Below are 21,707 nucleotides of genomic sequence, written 5' to 3' on the forward strand. Positions count from 1 at the left end.
TCCTCCCCCTCCTCCTCCCCCTCCTCCTCCCCCTCCTCCTCCCCCTCCTCCTCCCCCTCCTCCTCCCCTCCTCCCCTCCTCCTCCCCCTCCTCCCCCTCCCCCCTCCCCCCTCCTCCCCCCCTCCTCCCCCCTCCTCCCCCCCTCCTCCCCCCTCCCCCCCTCCTCCCCCCCTCCTCCCCTCCTCCTCCCCTCCTCCTCCCCTCCTCCCCCCCTCCTCCCCCCCTCCTCCCCCCTCCTCCCCCCCTCCTCCCCCCCTCCTCCCCCCCTCCTCCCCCTCCTCCTCCCCCTCCTCCCCCCCTCCTCCCCCCCCTCCTCCTCCCCCTCCCCCCTCCTCCCCCTCCCCCTCCTCCCCCTCCTCCTCTCCTCCTCCCCTCCTCCTCCCCCCCTCCGCCCCCCAACTCCCCAACCCCTTCCCTCTCCCTGTCACATCTCAGCTTTTTTAGTTTTTTACCCTCCCACCCTTATTAACCTATGACCTCCTGCCCTTCTCTCCTCTGCCCACCTTTTTATTCAGGCACTTGCCTCCTTTCTGCTCCTACGTTGACAAAGGGCTCAGACTCGAAACGTTAGTTATTCCCCTTTGCTTCCTATGGATATTGCGTTAACTGCTGAGCTCCTCCATCACTTTTGTGTTGCACTCAGTGATGTTGTCTGCAGACTTAACCATTGAACTCTAATCAGTCAGTTGAGATTTGTATTTAATTATATTTTAGTGCACATAAACTTTGCATCAGCTGATGCTTGTAAGATTCTACTGGAAAAAAATGAATGCGCTATTAAAAATTTGATAATATGAATTCTGAGAGTAATTTCTTCAGATAATTCAAATTGCATTTTATGCTGTTTAATGCAACATCACATATTATTTCGAACATTGGTGTCAAACCTGTGATTACTAACTTAGTAGCACTCTGCTCTCCAGATAAAATCTGTAACAATGTTGCACCCCCCATGTTTTTATAACTTGTCTTTCCAATAAACCTAGAATGAACAAAGATTAACCATTAACATTCACTGGGCAAATAAACCCACATATTCTCTCTCCTTTCATTCCCTAGTTCTTTATGATTGCAATGGTGGCACCAAATATGGTATGTTTACGATGAGTAATTCCTTTCATTGTTTTACAACTTGATGTACAGTATTGGATTATAGGTATGATTGCATTGATTTAATTTAGCAGAGCAATATGTTTGCTTTACTTTATTAGGTGTGGAAGGCATTACTGAAGGATATGCCAATTATTGCCATTCTTAAAAATTTAGGGAAGATGACTACAGATTCCATTCTTAAGCCAAGAAGTGAAGAGGTTGCCATGTTGTGTGAAAGGTTGAAAAATGAAGATGTATTTAAAAAGGTACAGTTTGATATTTGAAAATACTTAATCTTTCAAATGTTATTGGTCACACCAATTCACTGTCTCCAATCAGATCTGATAAAAAGAATTTCTAATCAAAGCAAATTGTTTTCTGATTAAGCCATTTCCTTATGAAAATGCATGCATTTCTGTATTTTAGTTAATGCTACCCCCCCTCCCCCCCCCCCCCCCCCCCGTGAATCGGCAATCAGAGTATTTTCCTTTGATTTTGGCTGCCTGCCTGCGGCTCAGAGCCTAAGTAGTGACTGGGTGGCAAGTGTCCATGTGTGCTGTTTTGAGGGAGTCGATAGTGAAAGTCTCTTCCTTACTGTCAATATCCAGCATGCACGTGGATCCGTTGTGTCTAGTCACTTGATATGGCTCCTCCTATGGTTGTTGCAGAGGCATGCGGTGTGCTCCCCATTGCACAAAGTCTTTAGGTCCTTGGGGATAAATGTCTTGGGTTGGCCGTGCGGCAAAGCTGGTTGGGGCTAAGGTGCCTAGTCACTCCCTTAGCTTTTCTAACGTTGCTACTGGTGGTTCTTCTGGGTCCATGGAAGTGGCAAGAATTCCCCCGATATGACCAAAGGTGTGTTGTACACCATTTCTGCTGCTGAGGCATTGAAATCCTCCTTTGATGCTGTGTGGATGCCCAGGAGGACCCATGGTAGTTTATCTGTTCAATGTGATCCCTTGAGCTGAGCCATCAGAGCCCCCTTCAGAAATCTGTGGAACTGTTCCACACACCTGTTGGTCTGGAGGTGATATGCTGTTGTATGGTGGAGTTAGGTTCCCAGAAGGTTGGCCAGTGCTGTCAAGTCCCAAATTGAATTGTATCTGAAGTCGTATTCTCTGGGACTCAAACCTTGCCACCCAGGTATTGAACAAGGCTCTGATACAGGTCTCAGTTGTTGTTTCTGCCAGCAGAACCACTTCTGGCCATCTCGTGGAACGGTCAACTATTGTCAAAAGGTACCTTGCCCCCCCGGAGACTGGCAGTTGTCCTACAATGTCAATTTGGACTTGACTGAACCTTCATTTTGCTGGCTCAAAGGTTTTTGGTGGGGGTGAGGGGGATGCCTTAATGTATGTTTGTATAGACCTGACAGAGTGTGCAGGTCTTGGCCCATTGACCTGCTTATGGAGGCAGTGCCAGATGAACCTGCTAGCTACCATCTTGATGGTGGTTCTGATGGCTGGGTGCGCCGGGTGGGGCACTGCATCAAAAACTGTCTTGAGGATGCCAGTATGTTGGGGGCAGGGTTTACCAGTGGACACGTCACACAGGAGCATCTGGGTACCTGGGCTGATGGTGACATCTTCTAGCCTGAGACTGCGATCTTGTGCATGGGAATCTTGGTGTCTGCTGTGCTTTGGTTAGAGCTGCATAGTCTACCCCCGGGACAGGATCTGGATGGCCTGAATTGCCGGTCGTGATGGTGTGTTGGCCACTATGTTGCGTTTACCGGCAATTTGTTCAATGTCTGTGGTAAACTCAGATATGTTGGACAGGTGTTTTTTCTGCCTGGTTGACCATGAGTCTGATACTTTATTGAAGGTGAAGGTTAATGGTTTGTGGTCTGTGAAAACCTTAAATTGCCTCTCCTCCAAAAAGTATCTGAAATGCCAGACCAACAGGTACTGTGCCAAGAGTTGTAATTGAAGGCTCTATATTTCAGTTCAGTTATGTCTGCTAAAGAATGCCAGGGGCTGCCATTGTCCCTTGATCAACTGTTCGCTATGTTGGAGGCCTCTTCTCTGAGGGCAGTCAGAGCATCTGTCCTAGGGTGTACCAGAAGCATAGCATTGGCAAGTACATCTTTTGCCTTCTGGAATGTCCCTGTCCCAGGTTAGCTCTTCTTTTCCCCACCTTGAGTGCAAACGGAGCACATGATCTGGATTGATTGTGACGCCAAAATCGTTCAGGCAGGTGCACAATTGTCTTAGGTGGGCCTCATGTTCTTTGCGATTGCAGCTGGCTATCAGGATATCATCCAGGTAAATGAATGTGAACCTGAAGTCCCGGCCTACTGCATCCATTAGTATCTGGAAGATCTGAGCTGCATTCTTGTGCCCAAATGGCATTTTTAAGAATTCACAGCCCAAAGAGGGTGATGATCACAGTTTTAGGGATGTCATTGGGTGGACCGGTATTTGATGATAGTCGCGAATGAGGTCATCCTTCAAAAATATTCGTGCCCCTTGTATGTTTGCCGTGAATCCTGCATATGTGGTGGCTTCGTTGAGGCAGTGGTACTTTCTGCATGGCCTCTAGCTTCCCGCTGCCTTTGGTATCATGTGCAGAAGGGAGGCCCAGGGACTGTTGGAATGCTGTATTATCCCCAGATCCTCAATCTTTTTAAATTCCTCTCTTGTGAGGTGGACTTTCTCGGGGGGGGGGGGGGGGAGGTGGTACGCCCTGGCATGGAGTGGGGAGCCCTCTGTCAGAATGTGGTGCCATATCCTGTGCCTGGGCTCGGCTGCGGTAAACTGGGGTGTCACGATGGAAGGAAATTTGGCCAGGATGCATGTGAACTTGTTATTGGACACCATGACAAAGTTGAAGTGGGGGGGGGGTGGTAATTTGGCTTCACCCAGGGAGAAAATCTGAAAAGTACTGGCATGCACCAAATGGCACCCTTTGAGGTCCACTACCAGGTGTTGGGCCCAGAGGAAGATCCCCCAGGAACAGTTGTGCCACTGCCACCAATGTAAAAGTCCATGTGAACCTGCTCAAAAAAGCAGGCAAGGCTTGTAGCCCTTGGCCAAGGCCAGCATGTTGCTCATGAGGACGGATAGGGCCCTGTCCCCCAGGCCATCCATATGCAACAGTCAAGCGGCATGCTTGTGTTTTGAGATCCTGAAAGTTCAGGTTAAAAGCTCTTTGAGGGCATCATATTTTCCTTGTTCTGGAGGCTGCTGCAGGAAATCTTGCTGCTGTCTCCTGGTTGAACGAGCTTACTGCGTAGTAGTACTTTGTGGCATCGGCAGAGATCTGTCGGAGCTGGAACTGGGCTTCGGCCTGCTTGTACCACACCAGTGGCTGCACCGTCCAGAATGTTGGCAGCTTCAAGGAAACTGCGTGCAGGGTTGACTGGTTGGTCATCTTTGGGTCCAAATGCTGTTTGGACTGGTCAAGTTCACCAATGTAGTGGATGCTACAGCAGAGAGTGGAAGAACAACCCATATTTGATGCAGTTGTAGCCAAGACTGGTTTATTGAACTCTGCTCCTGCTTATATAGGCTCAGTTTCTGCCGCTGGGCCCGGTTTTCCCGCCATTGTCAGCGGAAGTGACATCAGCAGCATCCTGGTTGCTGGTTGGTTGGTGTTCCTGCCACATGGGCAGTCGGCTGGGGAGAAAGCCCTTGCAAGATCGCCACATTCATCCACTATTTTGTGTATTGGGCTGCCTCCTGGGTAGTGGGCTGCTATCTTTGGCTTGGCTTCGCGGACGAAGATTTATGGAGGGGGTAAAAGTCCACGTCAGCTGCAGGCTCGTTTGTGGCTGACAAGTCCGATGCGGGACAGGCAGACACGGTTGCAGTGGTTGCAGGGGAAAATTGGTTGGTTGGCGTTGGGTGTTGGGTTTTTCCTCCTTTGCCTTTTGTCAGTGAGGTGGGCTCTGCGATCTTCTTCAAAGGAGGTTGCTGCCCGCCAAACTGTGAGGCGCCAAGATGCACAGTTTGAGGCGATATCAGCCCACTGGCGGTGGTCAATGTGGCAGGCACCAAGAGATTTCTTTAGGCAGTCCTTGTACCTTTTCTTTGGTGCACCTCTGTCACGGTGGCCAGTGGAGAGCTCGCCATATAACACGATCTTGGGCTGCTATAATTCTAACAATAACTACTGTTCAAAATGGAATTTGGATACAAAGTGCTTCAAAGTATCCCAAGGTAATAAAAATGGCTTGACAACTGCAGATCCTATCATTGTTTTAGTCAATGTCTTGGGGGGGAAAAAAAATTGGATTTCTGATTCAAACATTAAATATCTCATTGTCATGTTCCTCGTAAAACAATTATTAATTTTCAATTTAATTGCAACCGGAGCCAGCTTTTTAACTATAAATTTGACATTTTCATGAATTTTTGTCTTGTTTATGGTAATGATATTAATGCTGGCAATTGTGGAAAAAAATATCAGCAACGCTTTTTTAGGAAATTCTTCCTTGTCCCCTTCACAGCAATATTTCCACATCTCACTTTTAAAATATACATTGCATCAATGTGATACTTTCATTATCCATTCCTCCTTTATGGGACATGGGTGCATGGTTAGTGTTGCAATTAGCACAAAGCGATTACAGTGCCAGCAAACTAGGTTTGAATCTGGCAATGAATAGAAGGAGTTTATACATTCTCCCTGTGTCTGTGAGGGTTTTTGCTGGGTGCTCTGTGTCAGTCATATACAATCATGTCAAAGAAAGGAATGTTCTGAAAAATTTGTTCTTTTTCTGCATTTATCTCAGTCATTCTGGGTTGTCTCCAAATGCCTCCATCCTTCAAAAAATTTTGGCGTAGCTTGGAAACTACACAGCAAAGCCTAGCAGAAAAGTCCTTTCCTTCCCCCCAAAAATGTTTAATCTATTCAGTCTCTGTGTCCCTCTATCCACCTTTGGCTGCCTCTTATTCAGGATTTCAGTCTCTGACTCCCATTGAAAATGGCGGTACTACACTATTGCAGTGAAATCCGATATAAGATGGTGGAATAGAGACTGCTCCAATTCAGCACATTAACATACTAAAAAAATGTATATCTGGGTCAAAGTTCAAATTTATGTCAGAGTGCGTGCATGACATCATATACAACCCTGAGATTTTTTTCTTGTTGGCCAGGCAGAATCTATAATTATTAATAACTGTGAACTGTATTCAGAAAGAAATTTAAACAAACTGCAAATATATAAAAATAAATAATAAATCAAGAACAAAGTAAGAGTCCTTGAGTGTGTCTTGATTGCGTCTGTTGTTTAGCAGTCTGATGGGTAGCAACTATTCCTGAATCTGGGGATACAAGTCCTGTGGCACCTGTACCTCTTTCCTGATGGCAACGAGAACAGAGAATGGCCTGGGTGGTGTGGATCTTGATGATTGCTGTTGCTCTCCGATGGCAGCATTCCAGGTAGATATTCTCAATGGTGGGGACAGTTTTGCCTCCGATATACTGGGCTGTGTCCACTACCTTTTGCAGGGCTTACTGCTTAGAGGTATTGGTGTCTCCATTAGTCAGCACATCTGTAAGTTTTCCAAGGTTATAGATGTCATACAGAATCTCTGCAAACTCCTAAGGAAGTAGAGGTGCTGACGTGCTTTCTTCACAATGACGTTAGTATGATGGGTCCAGGAAAGAACCTTTGAGATAGTGTGACTCCCAGGAATTTAAAATATGTTCACCCTCTCCACCTCTGATTTTCCCCATATACCTCTGGTTTTCCTTTCCTAAAGTCTGCAATCAGCTCCTTGTTCTTAGTTACATTGAGTGAGAGAACAAAAAATGGTAGCATTGTTGGAACTGCTATAACGGACCTTGCAGAGTGGAGACAGAGCGCTGATTCTGATGCCGACGAATTTTTACAGTTAAAAGAGCCAACTTTTTTTTAATTTAAAATCCTGGAACCGCAGAGATCTGTGCCCAAGATTGCTGAGCCACTGCTCAGCAACAGTCATGAGGAGATGCAGACTCCAGGGAGGCAGTAGACTGGCGGAGGGCACCAGAAACGGGCTTGGGCTGCTTGAGATTGGCTCATAGGAACCAGGTATCAAAGCCAATATTTGAGAGGGTGCTGAGGAAATAAAAAGGACTTCTGAATGGCCTCACAGGTTGAAGGCTTCATGATCCTGTCAGGTTTGGATCTGGAGCTCAGGTTGTCGATGAATTGAACAGGAGTCTCTGCAGCTTCAGAGGCTGCGGGAGCACTGGAGACAAATCCACAGGCACTCAATGAATCTGAAGAGACTCTTTTTTGCTTCTCTTTCTATTCTAATATAAAGGGGAATGGACAACACTAATTGTAACTCTTTGTCTGCCTTAAGGCAGACAAATGTCTCCTTTGTAAAACTGATTTGACATGTTCTGCTCGACTGTGTTACAACAAAGGAATCTTCAATCTTGAGGGATTGTTAACACAGTCGGGTAATCGGAAACGTACTGTACACCATTCAACCAAATTTCAATCTCTCTCCTGGATGCCCCTTTTTATACAGCCCACTATGTGGCATCATGGGGACATTTGTATATGGTGTTATTGTCATACCAAGCCACGCAATCATCAACGTCAAATGAGTAGAGCAGGGGATTACGTAAGCAATCCTATGGTGCTCCATTGCTGATGGACGTATGTGCAGGAGCGATTCACACTGATTGGATTCTGGAGATGAAGAAATCTAGGATCCAATTCCGCAATGGGGTATTGAGGCCCAAGTCTTGGTGTTTACTAATTAGTTTTGAGGGGATGACAGTATTAAATTCCAAATTTAAGATAAAGAACAACTTGATGTATACATCTTTGCTGTCCAGATATTCCAGGGTTTTGTGTCAAGCCAGTAGACCTGGTGCAGCATGAAGATGAGATCAGGTCATATTAAAGCTTAGTTGTGATAGTCACCATCAAATATCCCATTGATATTCATTGTTGAAGTGCACATATAAACTTTGATCCCTTGGGTAAAATATTGAGGACTGGTACAGTTCAAAAACCATAGTTAAATATGTCTGGTGGTAATCAATTCAGGAAAAGATGAGAGAAGAATGTTGGACAAGTAAAAAAATTGCACTGTACATATCAGAACTCTGTAAAAGACACATTCTGGTCAATAATCAAATGCCCTTTGACTTCTAGGCTCGAATCCATCCATTTCATATTTTGGTGGCTCTTGAAATGTACAAAATGGGGAAAGGAAACCGGGGAAAACTAAAGTGGATCCCCAATCCAGAAATTTTAGTAGCACTAAATCAGGCATTTTATAAAGCTTTTAAGGTAATAGTATTTTGTGATTTTCCAACATAATTACTATTTCACAAAATGTGTACATTTTTATTTTAATTATTTAAATTTGGCTTTTGCAGAATATAGAACCAACGGGAAAGCACTTTGTATTGGCTTTGGATGTGAGCTCTTCCATGTGTGCCCAGGTTCGAGGATGCAGAGCTCTTTGTGCATATTGTGTTGCAGCAGTTATGTCAATGGTAAGATTTTTTACACAAAATTAAATCTTGCTTCAGTAATTTGTAGATTTTTGTTACTAAATTTAGAGTTACTTCCCTACGAACATTTGCAATAATACTTGCCATTTTATCTTGCATTGAAATAAAGCTTTAAATTGTACAGTATTTAAAATTAGTGTAGCAGTTGGCAAGGGCAGAAAGCTTACCCCCAAAAAATTGGCATAGTGCAACGTATTAGGATGGATTTTCTTGTTGATACTGTATACAGTTAAGAATATTGGAAGAGAATGCATGTTGAATATAAGACAACACTTTGCAAGGACTGAGAGATCAGATTTAAGGTGAGGGGCAATTTACTGAGGAAAGGTTGGCAGTAATTTGGCTTGGTCAGTTACAGGTTTGGGAAAATGCATTAAAAGCAGCCTTAACAACAAAAAATAAATCCATGATCCTCTCTCTTGGATTTGGAGTTGGAAGTGAAGGTGAATGGTTAGGGGTTTCAGAAGGATTGCAATAATTGCCTGTTGTGTTTTTAAATCTTACATTAGAGTTTCAATTCCTTGTAATCCATATACATATTTGATATGCATTATAATTTGCCTATTATATAATGTTTAAGGGTAAAGAAAACATTGAACATCGAAAGACTTCCTGTGACTCCATTTTACATTAGTCCATTAAAGATTTGAGGAATCATGTATGTGTCCACTGATCCACAATTCAACATGAACAAATTATCTTCTAATCTATGCAGGTATTCCCCAACTTACGACCTACTCATCTTGTGTTCTTCTGTGCATACCACCAAATTTTCTTTTTAAAAAAATATGCGCAATATAGTGCTCGGTGCTGTGTTCGTTCTGTAGGTGTGCAAGAAAGATGGCACGCAAGAGGAAAAACCTATACTTTTTTGATAGATTTTCATTCCACTGTTTCAACAATTTTAAAATGCACAAGGTAGTAAAAAGGTTGTGCAAGTATGAAGAGCCATCTTGATTCCTTTACGCATGTGCGAGTCTTCGGTTGGTGCATGCATGGTGGGTTCGTGTATTGGAGTTTGGTTGGCACATACGTGAGAGTTAAGAGCTCGTATTCAATATCGTCCAGCCACTTAACACTTGCACGTGCGCCATCTGAACTCCAATACATGGAATCAAGATGGTAACGCCCAGCCTATGGAACCCAGGACGCTGACTAACAAAGTAATTACACATATTTTGACTCTTACACGCCCTGTATCCCTGTTACAATTTGTCAAATACAACATTTGATTAAAATGCTTTAAGAATTCATTACTCCACGTGTGCGGGCAAAATTCCGACTTGTGTCCATTCTGAGATACGACTGATCCTTCAGTCCCAATTCCATTCGTAAGTTGGGGACTGCCTGTACTTGTGATTCCTGAGGTATTGCACCTTATTGTAAGAGCATAATTTTAAAATAACCAATTTCAGATGAATTACTAACCTTGCAAATTGAAAATAAATGTATTTGTTGGACCAGACTTTTCTGAATGGGTTCTGCTGCCTGCACTTACTACCCATTGTGTCCAATATAGTTGATCAAGGTCTAGAAGCTAAGCAATTGCTGGAATCCAGGTGTTCTTTCCCTTTGCATTAGTATGGGCCTGGAAGATGTTACAGAGGTGTATGGGTGGGACAAAACCAGCCCCACCCACCAAATCTGTCCAGATGGTGACCTTATCTTCACTGTTTGTCAAGTTTTGTCAGTGCTTCTGTATGTGTCTGTGAAATAGCGACATTTTAAAATGAATTAAAATAAAATAAAAGAACATTTTGAAAAGTGAAATACCTGATAGCACTTAAATAAGCTTATACCCCTGCTATTCCTGATTATTCAGTGCATGCAGAAAATGTTTTACTTGTGTCACTTTTTGGATTCTTCAGCCAATCTCCTATGTTCCTTGATTTCCTCTGCCAATGGGAAAAGTTCCTTTATGTCTGTTGTGATTTTTAAATACCTCCTTGATTTTCCTTGTAACACCACCAAGAACAATCCTAACCACATTCCATCTACAGAACAAGTGTCCCTCAATTGTCATACTGCAGAGTAACAGGCCATTTTGTCCCACAAGTCTGTCCTACCCAATTAACTTACAACCCCCAGTACATTTTGAATGGTGAGATGAAACCGGAGCCTCCGGGTAAAACCCATGCAGTCATGGAGAGAATGTACAAACTCCTTACAGACAGCACGGGATTTGAACTCCAGACCCAATTGCTGGCACTGTAAAGGTGTGTGCTAATCACTACACCAGCAATGCTGCCCTTCTCTGCCTTAAATCTTTCTATCCTTTAGAAATTTTGTTGCCATAATGGACATATCACTCTAATTGTGGCTGAATAACTATTTCATAAAAGTTCATCAGGACTTGATAATTGCCGTAAATATAGCCCAGAATCCTACTTTTTTTTAAATCACTCTGATCTTTCAATGAACTATACACATGTGTCTATTCTAGGACCCATTTAGAATTATGGCTTTAAATTTCTTCTCTCCTTTCCCACCCCCCCCCCCCTAAAATCTAACTGCACATCATTCAAGATTAAATGGTATCTGTCATCTCTATACTCTTTCCTCTAGTTTTTCTATATCTTCTTGAAGTAATGGCATTCCATCAGTCCTGCATTTATTTTGTTAGACTATTTCAGGTTTTCACATCCAAAAGTGTAGCATCCAAAATTGTTGAGCTCAGCAAGGATTAATTCTAATCTTCTGATGTCTATATATTATATCTAATTATAATGACAAGATTACTTTAACTACTTTGTTTATGTGTTCTGTTGCTCTTATTCAAATACCTATATGTATGTTGAATACTTTTTTAGGTTGTTACAAAAACAGAAACAAATTCGACAATTGTTGCTTTTTCGGATGAAATTATCCCATTACATATCTCTTCAGAAATGGCACTGGATGAAGTATTAGCTGCAATGCATGCGGTAATTTTTTTTTTTACAGAAAATACATTTTCATACCATCTGTCTTTTTTAACCTGTTATTAAATAATGCAGATCATCTGATGCCATGTGCAAAAAAAAGTCGGTATCTTTTGGTATTTTCTGTTTCTAAGTTTTGTCGATTAATAATAACTCAAATGCTTGAAAGATTATTTCAGAAGTTGCTTAAGCAGTATATCTTACCAATCTTAACCCTCAAATTGAAGATACTAAATATTAGTTCATGGTGTGTTTTAATTGTTCAAAATCTTATTTTCCTTAATTTAGTTCATTTGCAAACAGCTTCTGTTTTTAGTAATGGAATGCATTGAGTGTTGAAATCTGGATGATGAATTATGTTTTACCACTATCCTTACAAGTGCTGCACATGTTCTTTTTGTTATAATTGTATGAAATTCCTAAGAAATCATTTTCCAACTTTAAACTCAGGGCTGTGTTTTCCTCTAATAACTTTTCATTTCTGCTTTCACTTAAAATGTTAGTCATTTCAAAGTTCCCCAATAATGCCATCTCCTTTTTAAAATTATTTTATTTATAAATTTTAAACCACAGTAATAGTTGCATTACATTCAATTAAAAAATTATTTCAAAAAATTATACATTTGGTATATAAACCCCCCCCCCCATAATACCACCTCCTTAAGAACACATGAAACTAAATGCTATTAATCTCTCTTGTGATATAACATTGCAGATTATTTTGACCACTGCCAACAGGTACCATTTGGTTCCATTGACTGTGCTCTTCCCATGTTATGGGCGATTAAGACAAAAACTGCTGCAGATGTGTTCATCATCTTTACTGATAATGAGACCAATTATGGAAACATTCATCCAGTAGAAGCTTTAAGAGAATACAGAAAGGTGAGAGAATTGAAAATAGCACACACCAAGTACGTTAAACATAGGTTAAGGACATTTTTAAAGTACAAAGGTTTTGTAACCTGCAATATTATTAGTTCACAGATACTCTCTGTGAAATTGCCAAGATGCCAGATTCTTGAATTTAGTTTGGTCATGATTTTATGGTCATCAAAGTCGGATAAAATAGGATTAGTCTTCAGTGTTACAATGGATTAGCAGGGAGCAAAATTCTGACAACTACAAAGAGTCTGCAGCATATGGACATCCTTGTACCCATGAAGAGTTTCTTGCTTTTACCAAAAAGAAATTGAACTGATTGACAACAAAGATCAAAGAGCTCAACAATCATAAATGCAGGACTGGAAGCTCGTCCTGCTTTCGGGGGGGAAAAAATGCTGGTAGGGATACTCAGCAATAGCATAAAAAACTACTTACAAGGCAGAAGACAACAGTGTGAGACATCAGATTTGGGGAACATCTGAATCACCAGAAAGCCTAATTGTACAAAAGTGTAAAAACAACCATGTGCATAATTAGTTGTATTCAGATAGTAAATAAGAAATAATAATGATCTATTAGCAGTAAGAATGTGAAAAACAGTTTTGCCTTAATCAGTTTGGATCATTTTCAACCTCCAGACACTTGTTAATTAACTTTTTTTTGTTGCAGAAAATGGGCATTCCAGCCAAATTGATTGTCTGTGGACTGGGTTCTAATGGTTTCACGATTGCTGACCCAGATGACAGAGGCATGATGGATATCTGTGGTTTTGACACTGGAGCTCTGGAAGTTATTCGTAACTTTGCATTAGATTTGGTTTAAGTATTGGAAGAAAACACCACTAAATTATTTAGCACACAGAGTAATTACACATCAGGTATTTAGGATGGCTAAACAGAACACTCGCTTTATGAGTTGCTAGTTTCTTAGTTTGATATGAGGGGAGATGGTAAACAATATACAGTATGTAATGAATTTTCAGCCTGTTCTGACACAGCAAATTATTTTAACTATCAAGTGTGTTTGACTTTCTGCTGTCATGACATTTATAACATGAACAAGCAATATCCCCATAAAGCTAGGGTATAATCAGAATTGTGCTCTTTTTTTGGTTCAGTGATTTGGCAGGAAACATGCTGTTAATTGATTTTTTTTTTGTTTATGAACAGGCTGGGGAGCATTACTGCATTTCTTAAGATATTGTGGTTGATTATTTTTGAGGGATATCAGGTTACAGGAATATTCTAAGAAATCTTTTTAGCAATATGCTCATTCTAACCTTACAATATTTAATAGAGAAATAATTACATGAACACAAAGGTGAGAACCGACTAAACGCGAGTTTATTATCAGTGGATTATGCTGAATAAAGTTGACTTCAAAAGGCAAATTTGTGCTTTGCCAGTATTTTTGGAAGTTTCCAAGGTTTCAGCTGTCGAAAGTACTGAAGTTCTTTAAGGGGCATATCTCACCAAAGCGGATATTATTCACCAACAATTACTATAGATATTAGGTTGATGCGGATATTATCAGAGGGGTGTAGAAAAGAGTATGCTGGAGATGTGTTGAAGATTAATGTAACTCTTTGATATTGGGTTAATAATTAAATCTTTTTTTGCAGGAGTTACAGCAGTATTGTAAGTGACCACTGCTAAAATAAACTGTTGGTCAATCCAACTGTTTTAAGTCTGGAGCCAAGGCTCCACATAAGGTGAACCAGTGGTAAAGGTCACTTTGCCAATCTGACCATACCCTCGTGTCTCTGAGGATCTTGTGCATTGCAGTCTCTTGCCAAACTTTAAATTTAAATAAAAATTGTGCTCTTTCTGAAAATGTCCTGTACAAAATCTAAACTATTCCTCTGAACAATATTCAAGAAAAACTTCTGGTGCAGGACAATTCATTTTCCTGGCATATGATGGGGTGAACTGTTCTATATATGTTCTGTAGCAGAGATTGGGAGGTCCAAACACTAAAGTGTACTTTTTAGAGAATGGAACATATTGCAGTGATAGATATTTAGATCAGAAGCAAAGGAGTGTATGAGAAAGAATAGGTTACAGAAAAATAAGTGATAGGATAAACTTTTGATGGGTTAAATGGGTTCAGAAAAAATGAACCATTTTGAAATACTAAGATTTCATATGATTAGGGTGGAAAGAATTTAAAATATCTAAATTTGTTTAAACCTTGGAAACATTAAATTTCACCAAAATTTAAAAATATTCATGGATACATGGTTTCATATGATTCTTATTAAAGTATAGCTCTGCTCTTGAGCATTTTTTTCCCCCTCTGGTCCCCTTCTAAAATTAGTTACTTTTTGTTTGGAATCCCTGATTCCACCACCAGTAACCATTGCTCCAGTAACCATTTGTCCTGTTGGAGCCACATTCCTTTGATGAGGAGCCTTACTAACAAGCTTGCCTTGATCTGAAGATTCTACGTTCAGCTATAGCAACAGTTGCTAAATGAGACTCTTACAGTCATCCAGGGTAACTGAGTCAGGAAACTCACTGTGGCACAGTTTCAACTTCTCCTAAATATTATGTATATTTGAATGTATCAAGCTTGCAAAACAAAATCCAACCAAGGATATCCTGTCAGGTCAAGTACTATTCAGGTAAATTGGGTAGAATTAATTAGATGCAGAAATTAAGGGAACCAAAAGTTGACAAAAATTCCTTTGCCCTGACAACTTGTATTCTGAGATTTTTAAGGAGAAGGAGCTATGCTGGTTTTGTTCTTCCAGAATATTTGAGATTTGTGAATTGGAAATAGTAAATGGACTGGTTAGTTTGGGGGAAAATGCAGAATCTGCTGTTGGATATAAGGGGACATGGAAGAGCAAATTATGAAAATGAAATTGAAGTTTAAAATAAAATCTATTGGGAAATGTTGAGGTACAAGTTGGCAGAAGACATAGTAAATATGGATTTTTTTAAAGACATTCAGTTGTGACACACATCATTTTATGCCATAAGATTAATGGATTATGGATTGATTAATGGATGGAAAGTAGAACAGAATAAATGGATAATTGTCAGAATGATTCTACAAGAATTCTGTGCTTGATAACTTGTATCAATGACTCAGGATGCCTGGACCAGGTGTTTACTTCCAGTTTGTCTTGGTTATTAGACAAGCTTTTAGAGCGATGCAGATAGTATTTAGCACAAATAAATAAACAGATGGTATTTAGCATAGGTAAATGAGACCTTAAATTCAGCTCAAAATCCAATCCACACTGATCTGGCATATAAGTCAATCCGTGAAAATCCAAAAAAAAACCAACTGTGACAGATCTTTATTGAGATTTTTATTGAAAACAACACAATTAGACCCCTTCAAAATCGCTCTCACTATCAGCGTCTAAGGCAAAGATGGCAGCAAGCACATCCACACTCTCACTGTTTAAATAATTACCATATGGGTCCCAGGCTGTATCTGATGAGGCAGTTTCAGCTTCGTCATCAGTGTCCCACAATAAATCATCTTCCGCGCCATCAATGGCACATTTTTAAAATGATTTTTTATCATAGTCTCTACTTTAACTTTGTCCCATGCCTTGAGCACAAAGTTACACATCACAACAAGTGAAGCAGCACACATTGCCCCGCCTTTAGTAAATGACTTTTCTGCACTGAACATTCATGTAATCCGTTCCTCACGCACATGGTCTTTGAGTGGCTTATTCAAGTAAACATCGAGAGGATGCAATATAGACATCAACCCACCCAGGATAACCACCATGTAAGTATCATGTGGTGCTAATCTACTTTTAGTCTTAGTTAAGTGGCTACGAATAATATTCCAGACCAGCAAACTCGGTTGTTTGCATAAACCCCCTGGCTGCTTGTTCCATACTCTGTCTATCCATAGTTCTGTTCCATACTCTGTCTATCCATAGTTCTGTTCCATACTCTATCCATAGTTCTGTTCCATTCTCTGTCTATCCATCGTTTAAGACCATTTTCTTCCATCCATCCTTTTTCATGAAAATGTTCAAAAATACCCACAGGAAATTTTAGGTTTAATTTTGCGTTTGAAGATTACCATGGGTCTGATCTTCGCCCCATCAGCCATGCACATAACACCACAGTAAACTTGGCCCCTTCATGGCCTGTACTTCTGGTTTGCATGGTTTTAACACCTTTCCATTCCACTGTTCCATTGCCTATCATGTTGAAATTCATGGGGGTTTTGTCCATGTTTCTGATATTTGCCAACAAACTGGTGTTTCTGCCAGTTATTTATAATAAACTGGTGGAAACTTACAATTTTATGATCAAGATTTTTCTGTGCAATTTTTGTTTTTTTGTCATAATACCAGATTTTTCCTGTTCAAGAAATGGTTGCACCAGCCTACTGTAGGCTCAAAATCATCACTGAGGTGTGGGTGTGACTTTGCCCACTGCGGTGCAAATTTTCTTATTTTATTTCAGCTGACTATGTAACAATCTTGCGTCTGTTCACGTACCCATTCTGTGACATGATTTTCCAACTCTGCCCAACTAGTGATTCCTTTTCTCAACAAACATTGCCTTTTTGGTCTTTTTCTTCATCTCTTATTTCTTCCTCTAATCCAGTGGTTCCCAACCTTTTTTATGCCCCGCACCCCTAAAAAATTTTAGTATGTTCTCGCACCCCTTAAAGTAATAATTTATTTAAAAATAAAGGTGAAGGTGACCAAAACAAATTTGTATAATCAATTTTTAATAATATATAAACAAAAATGAAACATATGGAAAAGAAAAATTATTATAACAAATTAAAAGTTGCATCAACCCTACAAAAATTTTTAATTTTCATTCATGCATGAAATTTCTAAAAAAAGTTAAAGAACTTAATGTTCAAATGTTCATAAGCCAATTTAAATTTAATGACTTTTTTGTTCCTGTTTATTGCTTAAGAGTTTTTCAAAACGTGGCACTTTGTTGCTGGTAATAATCTGCATGTCTGCCTGTGCTCCCAAGCGATTTCTAGATTTTGACTTGATTGACAAAAGGGCACTAAATCCAGACTCGCATAAGTATGTCGTCGCGAATAGAATGAACACAGTTAGTGCTTTTTCACAAAGTCTTGGAAACATGTTCATTGCCGAACACCAATATTGTTCCAAAGTTTTGCTTTCAAACTGCATTTCAAGAACACAATCTGTGCGCAGTTCAATAAGATCTTCCTTCAGCTCTTCATCATCCAACATATTATCCAAACTGAAGGAGGAGTATGGATTTATAATCCATACTCCTCCTCCAAAATATCCATCAAATGACTTTGATAGTATTTCCAAATGATCCACAATTTCTTCACACACACTTGGAATTAGGGACTCATTGTCATCAACCATTTCTTCGATTGATGGAAAATTTGAAAGATTCCCTCTTTTAACTCGTCGACACCAAAGATGTAACTTTTCTTTTGAAAGCATTTAACTTTCCGCAGCACTTCAATATGTTTATGTTTTTCCCTTGAATAGATACACTCAGGTCATTCATACGAGTGAAAATATCACTCAAATAGGCTAGCATTTGGTTGAATTCTTGTGATTCCATTTCTCTGGGCAGATCATAGTCACTTTCCTTCAGAAAAGCTTTGACGACTTCTCGCAGTTCGAAGAAGCGCGTTAAAGCTCTTCCACATGACAGCCAGCGGACTTCCGTGTGGAAAACCAAAACTGAATGCTCACTTCCAAAATCTTCACAAAGCGACTTGAAGAGGCGGTGATTCAGAGCATGACCCCTAATCCAGTTGATGGTCTTCACAGAAGTGTCAAGGTCCTTTTTCAACTTTGGAGGCAATGTTTTTGATGCCAAAGCATGTCGATGAAGAAAACAGTGGGTACCTTGCAAGTGCGGAATCTCTTGTTTCATCAGTGCAAAAAATCCTGATTTATTTCCTAGCATAGCAGGGGCACCGTCGGTACACACAGAACCAATAATTTGGATATCTAAGTCCTATTTCGCAAAGAAGTCCTTCACACACTGGAATTTTTTTTTCCTTTTGTGGATGTTTTCAGATCTTCACAGAACAGGAAATCTTCCATTATGACACCATCATGGACATACCTCACTAATGTGATGAGTTGACTGCAATTTGCAACATCAGTTTCGTCCAACTGGAGAGAGATTTTCAAGGGACTAGCCCTGATAGCTGCGATAACTTGGTCCAAAATGTCCAAACTCAAATCACCAATTCGGCTCTGAATAACATTATTTGATAACGGCACTAATTTAATCTTGTTTGAGGCTTCTTTTCCCGAACAATTGTTGCCATTTCTAATGTACACGGTTTTATCATCTCTTCTGCAATTATATGGGGCTTCTTGGATTTGGTTACTTTATACGCCACGTGGTTTGAAGCCACCAACAGTGGTTTGTCAGCAGATATAAAACCTAATTTTGAAAAGATTGCTCGAGAATCAAAGCGGGCCCTTTTAGTTTTCAATGATTCAACATCATGGTCTGCAACATCTGCTCCACCATGCCGGTTGTTGAAGTGTTCCTGCAGCTTAGATGGCTTCAAATTTGCGTTTGAAAAGACAGCGTCACAAAGCATGCACTGGGGTTTTTGCAGATCCTCAGCTGTTCCGGTGCAAGTGAAACCAAACTGCACATCATCATCATTCCATTTCCTTTTCTTTGACATAATGAATCATTAATAATTTGCATAACTCAAATAAATAATAAGAAATAAAAATCAAATGTAATTTGCTACAAAACATGAAACAACAAGTTTTCCCCCCATTTTAAATGTCCCGAGTTATATAAAAAGTTATAGGGTGATGTCATTTAAAAGGAAAACGTGTCAAAATGTGCTAAAATTCATAGAGAATCTCATTCTATTGAATAGAGAAAAAAAAGAGGACATCCCCATCTTTAATTTGGATTTTTTTTTAAATCGATATTTTTATCTTCAATATATAGGACAGTACCCTTAAAATAAACAAAAAAACTGAAATGTTCCTGGTTGGGAAACCCTGCTCTAATCTTTTATCAACTTCTCATATACATCAAAATTTTTTGCAGTGGCTCAGTTGTTGGTTTTCTTGCCCATTTTTATCACTTTCAATGTAAAGCAAGCACACTTCATACTTCTGTCACAAGTTGTCTTGCGTCAATGGACCTTTTATGATAGCAATTACCTCCAGCCAATACCCAGTAGATCAATCTGTGTGATCTTTGGGAGTCGACGTATACGTTGGTCAATGGCACACCCTGGGCATCGTGATCTTTGGGGTTGACATCCGCCGGATATACAATAAAACATTTAAAATGAGGATGAAAATGTGGGTTGACTTGTACGCCAAAATATATGGTAATACAAGTTGTACCTCTCCGGCATTTAAATCTGCCGCCGTCAGTTCATACTCCTTACAGACAGCTTGGGACTTGAACCCTAGTCCCAATCGCTGGTGCTGTAAAGGCATTATGCTCACCATGCCACACACACTATTTCCTGTTTTAAGCTATGTCTACCTTTGACATCACTTCCCTTAGAGGTTAATTTCTGTTTTTTGGCATTTTCTGTGATCCAGCGATGGCCAGGTCCCAAGATCACTGGATCACTATATATATAATTTACTAAAGTTCTGCAAGAAGTTTAAGAAATGCAATTAACTATTGCTCAGATTTCACTACTAAAGTGAAGGGTATTAAATGAAAGTTAATCAACAAGTGAAAGTGGATAGCAGGAGAGGACAGTCATTAACAATATGAACAATATATTTCTGTTGGCATTAACTTTTATCAGATTTGAAAGTTGTTATATGTTGTAGACTCCTATCTAAAAGTATATGTCCATAATGTCTTCTGTAGAAACCCTCAGGTATTTGTATATTTTGAACATTATGATCATTTATTCAGGATCTTTGCATTTATCAGCCAGAATTAATGCATTGACATTTGGGAATTTGGCTGCTTTCTGGCCAACTTGATTATTAATTGATACCATTACAGACTGCATTTGAATCTTGACTTATGCACCTTTAACATTTTATTGTACTGAAGTCTAATGATGATTTCATAGACACAGAAATTTGTTTGAAGTTGGAAATAACTGAGATTGTGGCAGAAATTGATCTTGAACTCTGTTCCCATAGTTTACTTTTATAAAATAAAAATAGTTTATTTTTTACCCTTCTGGTCTGTTTTAACGACTGCTTGCCTAACTTTGAATTGGTCTGTGATCGATTGTACCATATTTTTATGTTTCTCTTTGTACTTATAACCATATAACCACTTACAGCACAGAACAGGCCAGTTCGGCCCTACTAGTCAATGCCGTAGCAAATCCCCACCCTCCTAGTCCCACTGACCAGCACCCGGTCCATACCCCTCTAGTCCCCTCCTATCCATGTAACGATCCAGTCTTTCCTTAATATTTGTTTTTTTCATATGCAACAGATTTTGTATGATCTTTCCAAGCTTCCCTAATTTTGTCTGTCTACCTTGCATTTGTTTCCATAAATCCCTGTGTTTGCTGTTTTATACTTTTTTCCATTCCACATTTGTCTTTTGTTGGCTGGCTGATTTCTGCTGGGCAAAATTACACTTCAGAAGAATGAGACCATTTTTTGTTTGAAAATATGCTTTCTTGCACTTAAAGCTGATCAAGGATACAAGTAAAATGTTGAAGTTCTTCAGGTTCTTACAGAAACAACCCCACAATGTAACATTTGCCACAGTCTCGGAAGCTCATGTCCTACACATACAATAAAGTGCAAGTTGTTAACTTACAGTATATTGCACTAACATATCTGTCATCTTTTCTTATTTTTTATTTGTAAAATATGTTAATTATACTTAGTCTTTGTCTCCTCTAGAAAATGCAACAATGTGAAACTGCAATTTAATATGTTTGATGTTTTTCTAGCCAACTTAAAGTGAAGTTGGTACTGAAATATGACCAATTTATTTCAATTACTGTAGCAAACAATGATAGAGGACAAATTTACGTCTATAGAGTTAATTTTCTCACTTGTAAAATTTGCACCATGTAATTTGAGTAAAACTTGTATTTTAACCAATAAGATTTTGTTCACTGAAACTCTGCATATTGAATTAAAAGCTATTGAAGTCATGATCAGTTTACTGTTTTGCACATATATGTTTCTCAAAACTTATTGTATCCATCTTTGTGCCCTGTAAGATAATATCGGCAATCTAAAACTGATTAGTGTTGTCTACTTTCCAGAGCTGCTCTTTCCAAAGGAGTTGGATGTCACCAGTTGAAAAGGCAAACTAGATGTGATCAGGCTATACGAAATATCAATGTTACTGTTAACTGCCTTTACATTCATTATATGCATTCAGTTGAAATAAAGTGCAAAGATAATAT

The 21,707-nt window shown here is 39.8% G+C and overlaps 1 protein-coding gene across 9 annotated transcripts in view; it reads left to right on the forward strand.

Moving 5' to 3' along the window:
• The window catches only part of ro60 (Ro60, Y RNA binding protein), a 79,167-nt gene extending 57,461 nt beyond the window's left edge, over positions 1–21,706 (forward strand). For 3 of the 9 annotated variants that reach the window (XM_069937823.1, XM_069937827.1, XM_069937826.1), the window contains exons 4-10: positions 1,060–1,092; positions 1,212–1,358; positions 8,198–8,335; positions 8,425–8,544; positions 11,373–11,486; positions 12,222–12,368; positions 13,038–21,706. In XM_069937823.1, coding sequence (XP_069793924.1) covers positions 1,060–1,092; positions 1,212–1,358; positions 8,198–8,335; positions 8,425–8,544; positions 11,373–11,486; positions 12,222–12,368; positions 13,038–13,190 — 852 coding nt within the window. In that variant the 3' untranslated portion in view covers positions 13,191–21,706. Of the gene's footprint in view, positions 1–1,059; positions 1,093–1,211; positions 1,359–8,197; positions 8,336–8,424; positions 8,545–9,142; positions 9,275–11,372; positions 11,487–12,221; positions 12,369–13,037 lie in introns of those variants that run through there. The other 6 variants (XM_069937824.1, XM_069937829.1, XR_011357628.1 and 3 more) reach the window with 5 other exon arrangements.
• Position 21,707: the final 1 nt, after the last annotated feature.

Source organism: Narcine bancroftii, chromosome 5 (genome assembly GCF_036971445.1).
Source record: "Narcine bancroftii isolate sNarBan1 chromosome 5, sNarBan1.hap1, whole genome shotgun sequence".
Lineage (NCBI taxonomy): Eukaryota > Metazoa > Chordata > Chondrichthyes > Torpediniformes > Narcinidae > Narcine > Narcine bancroftii.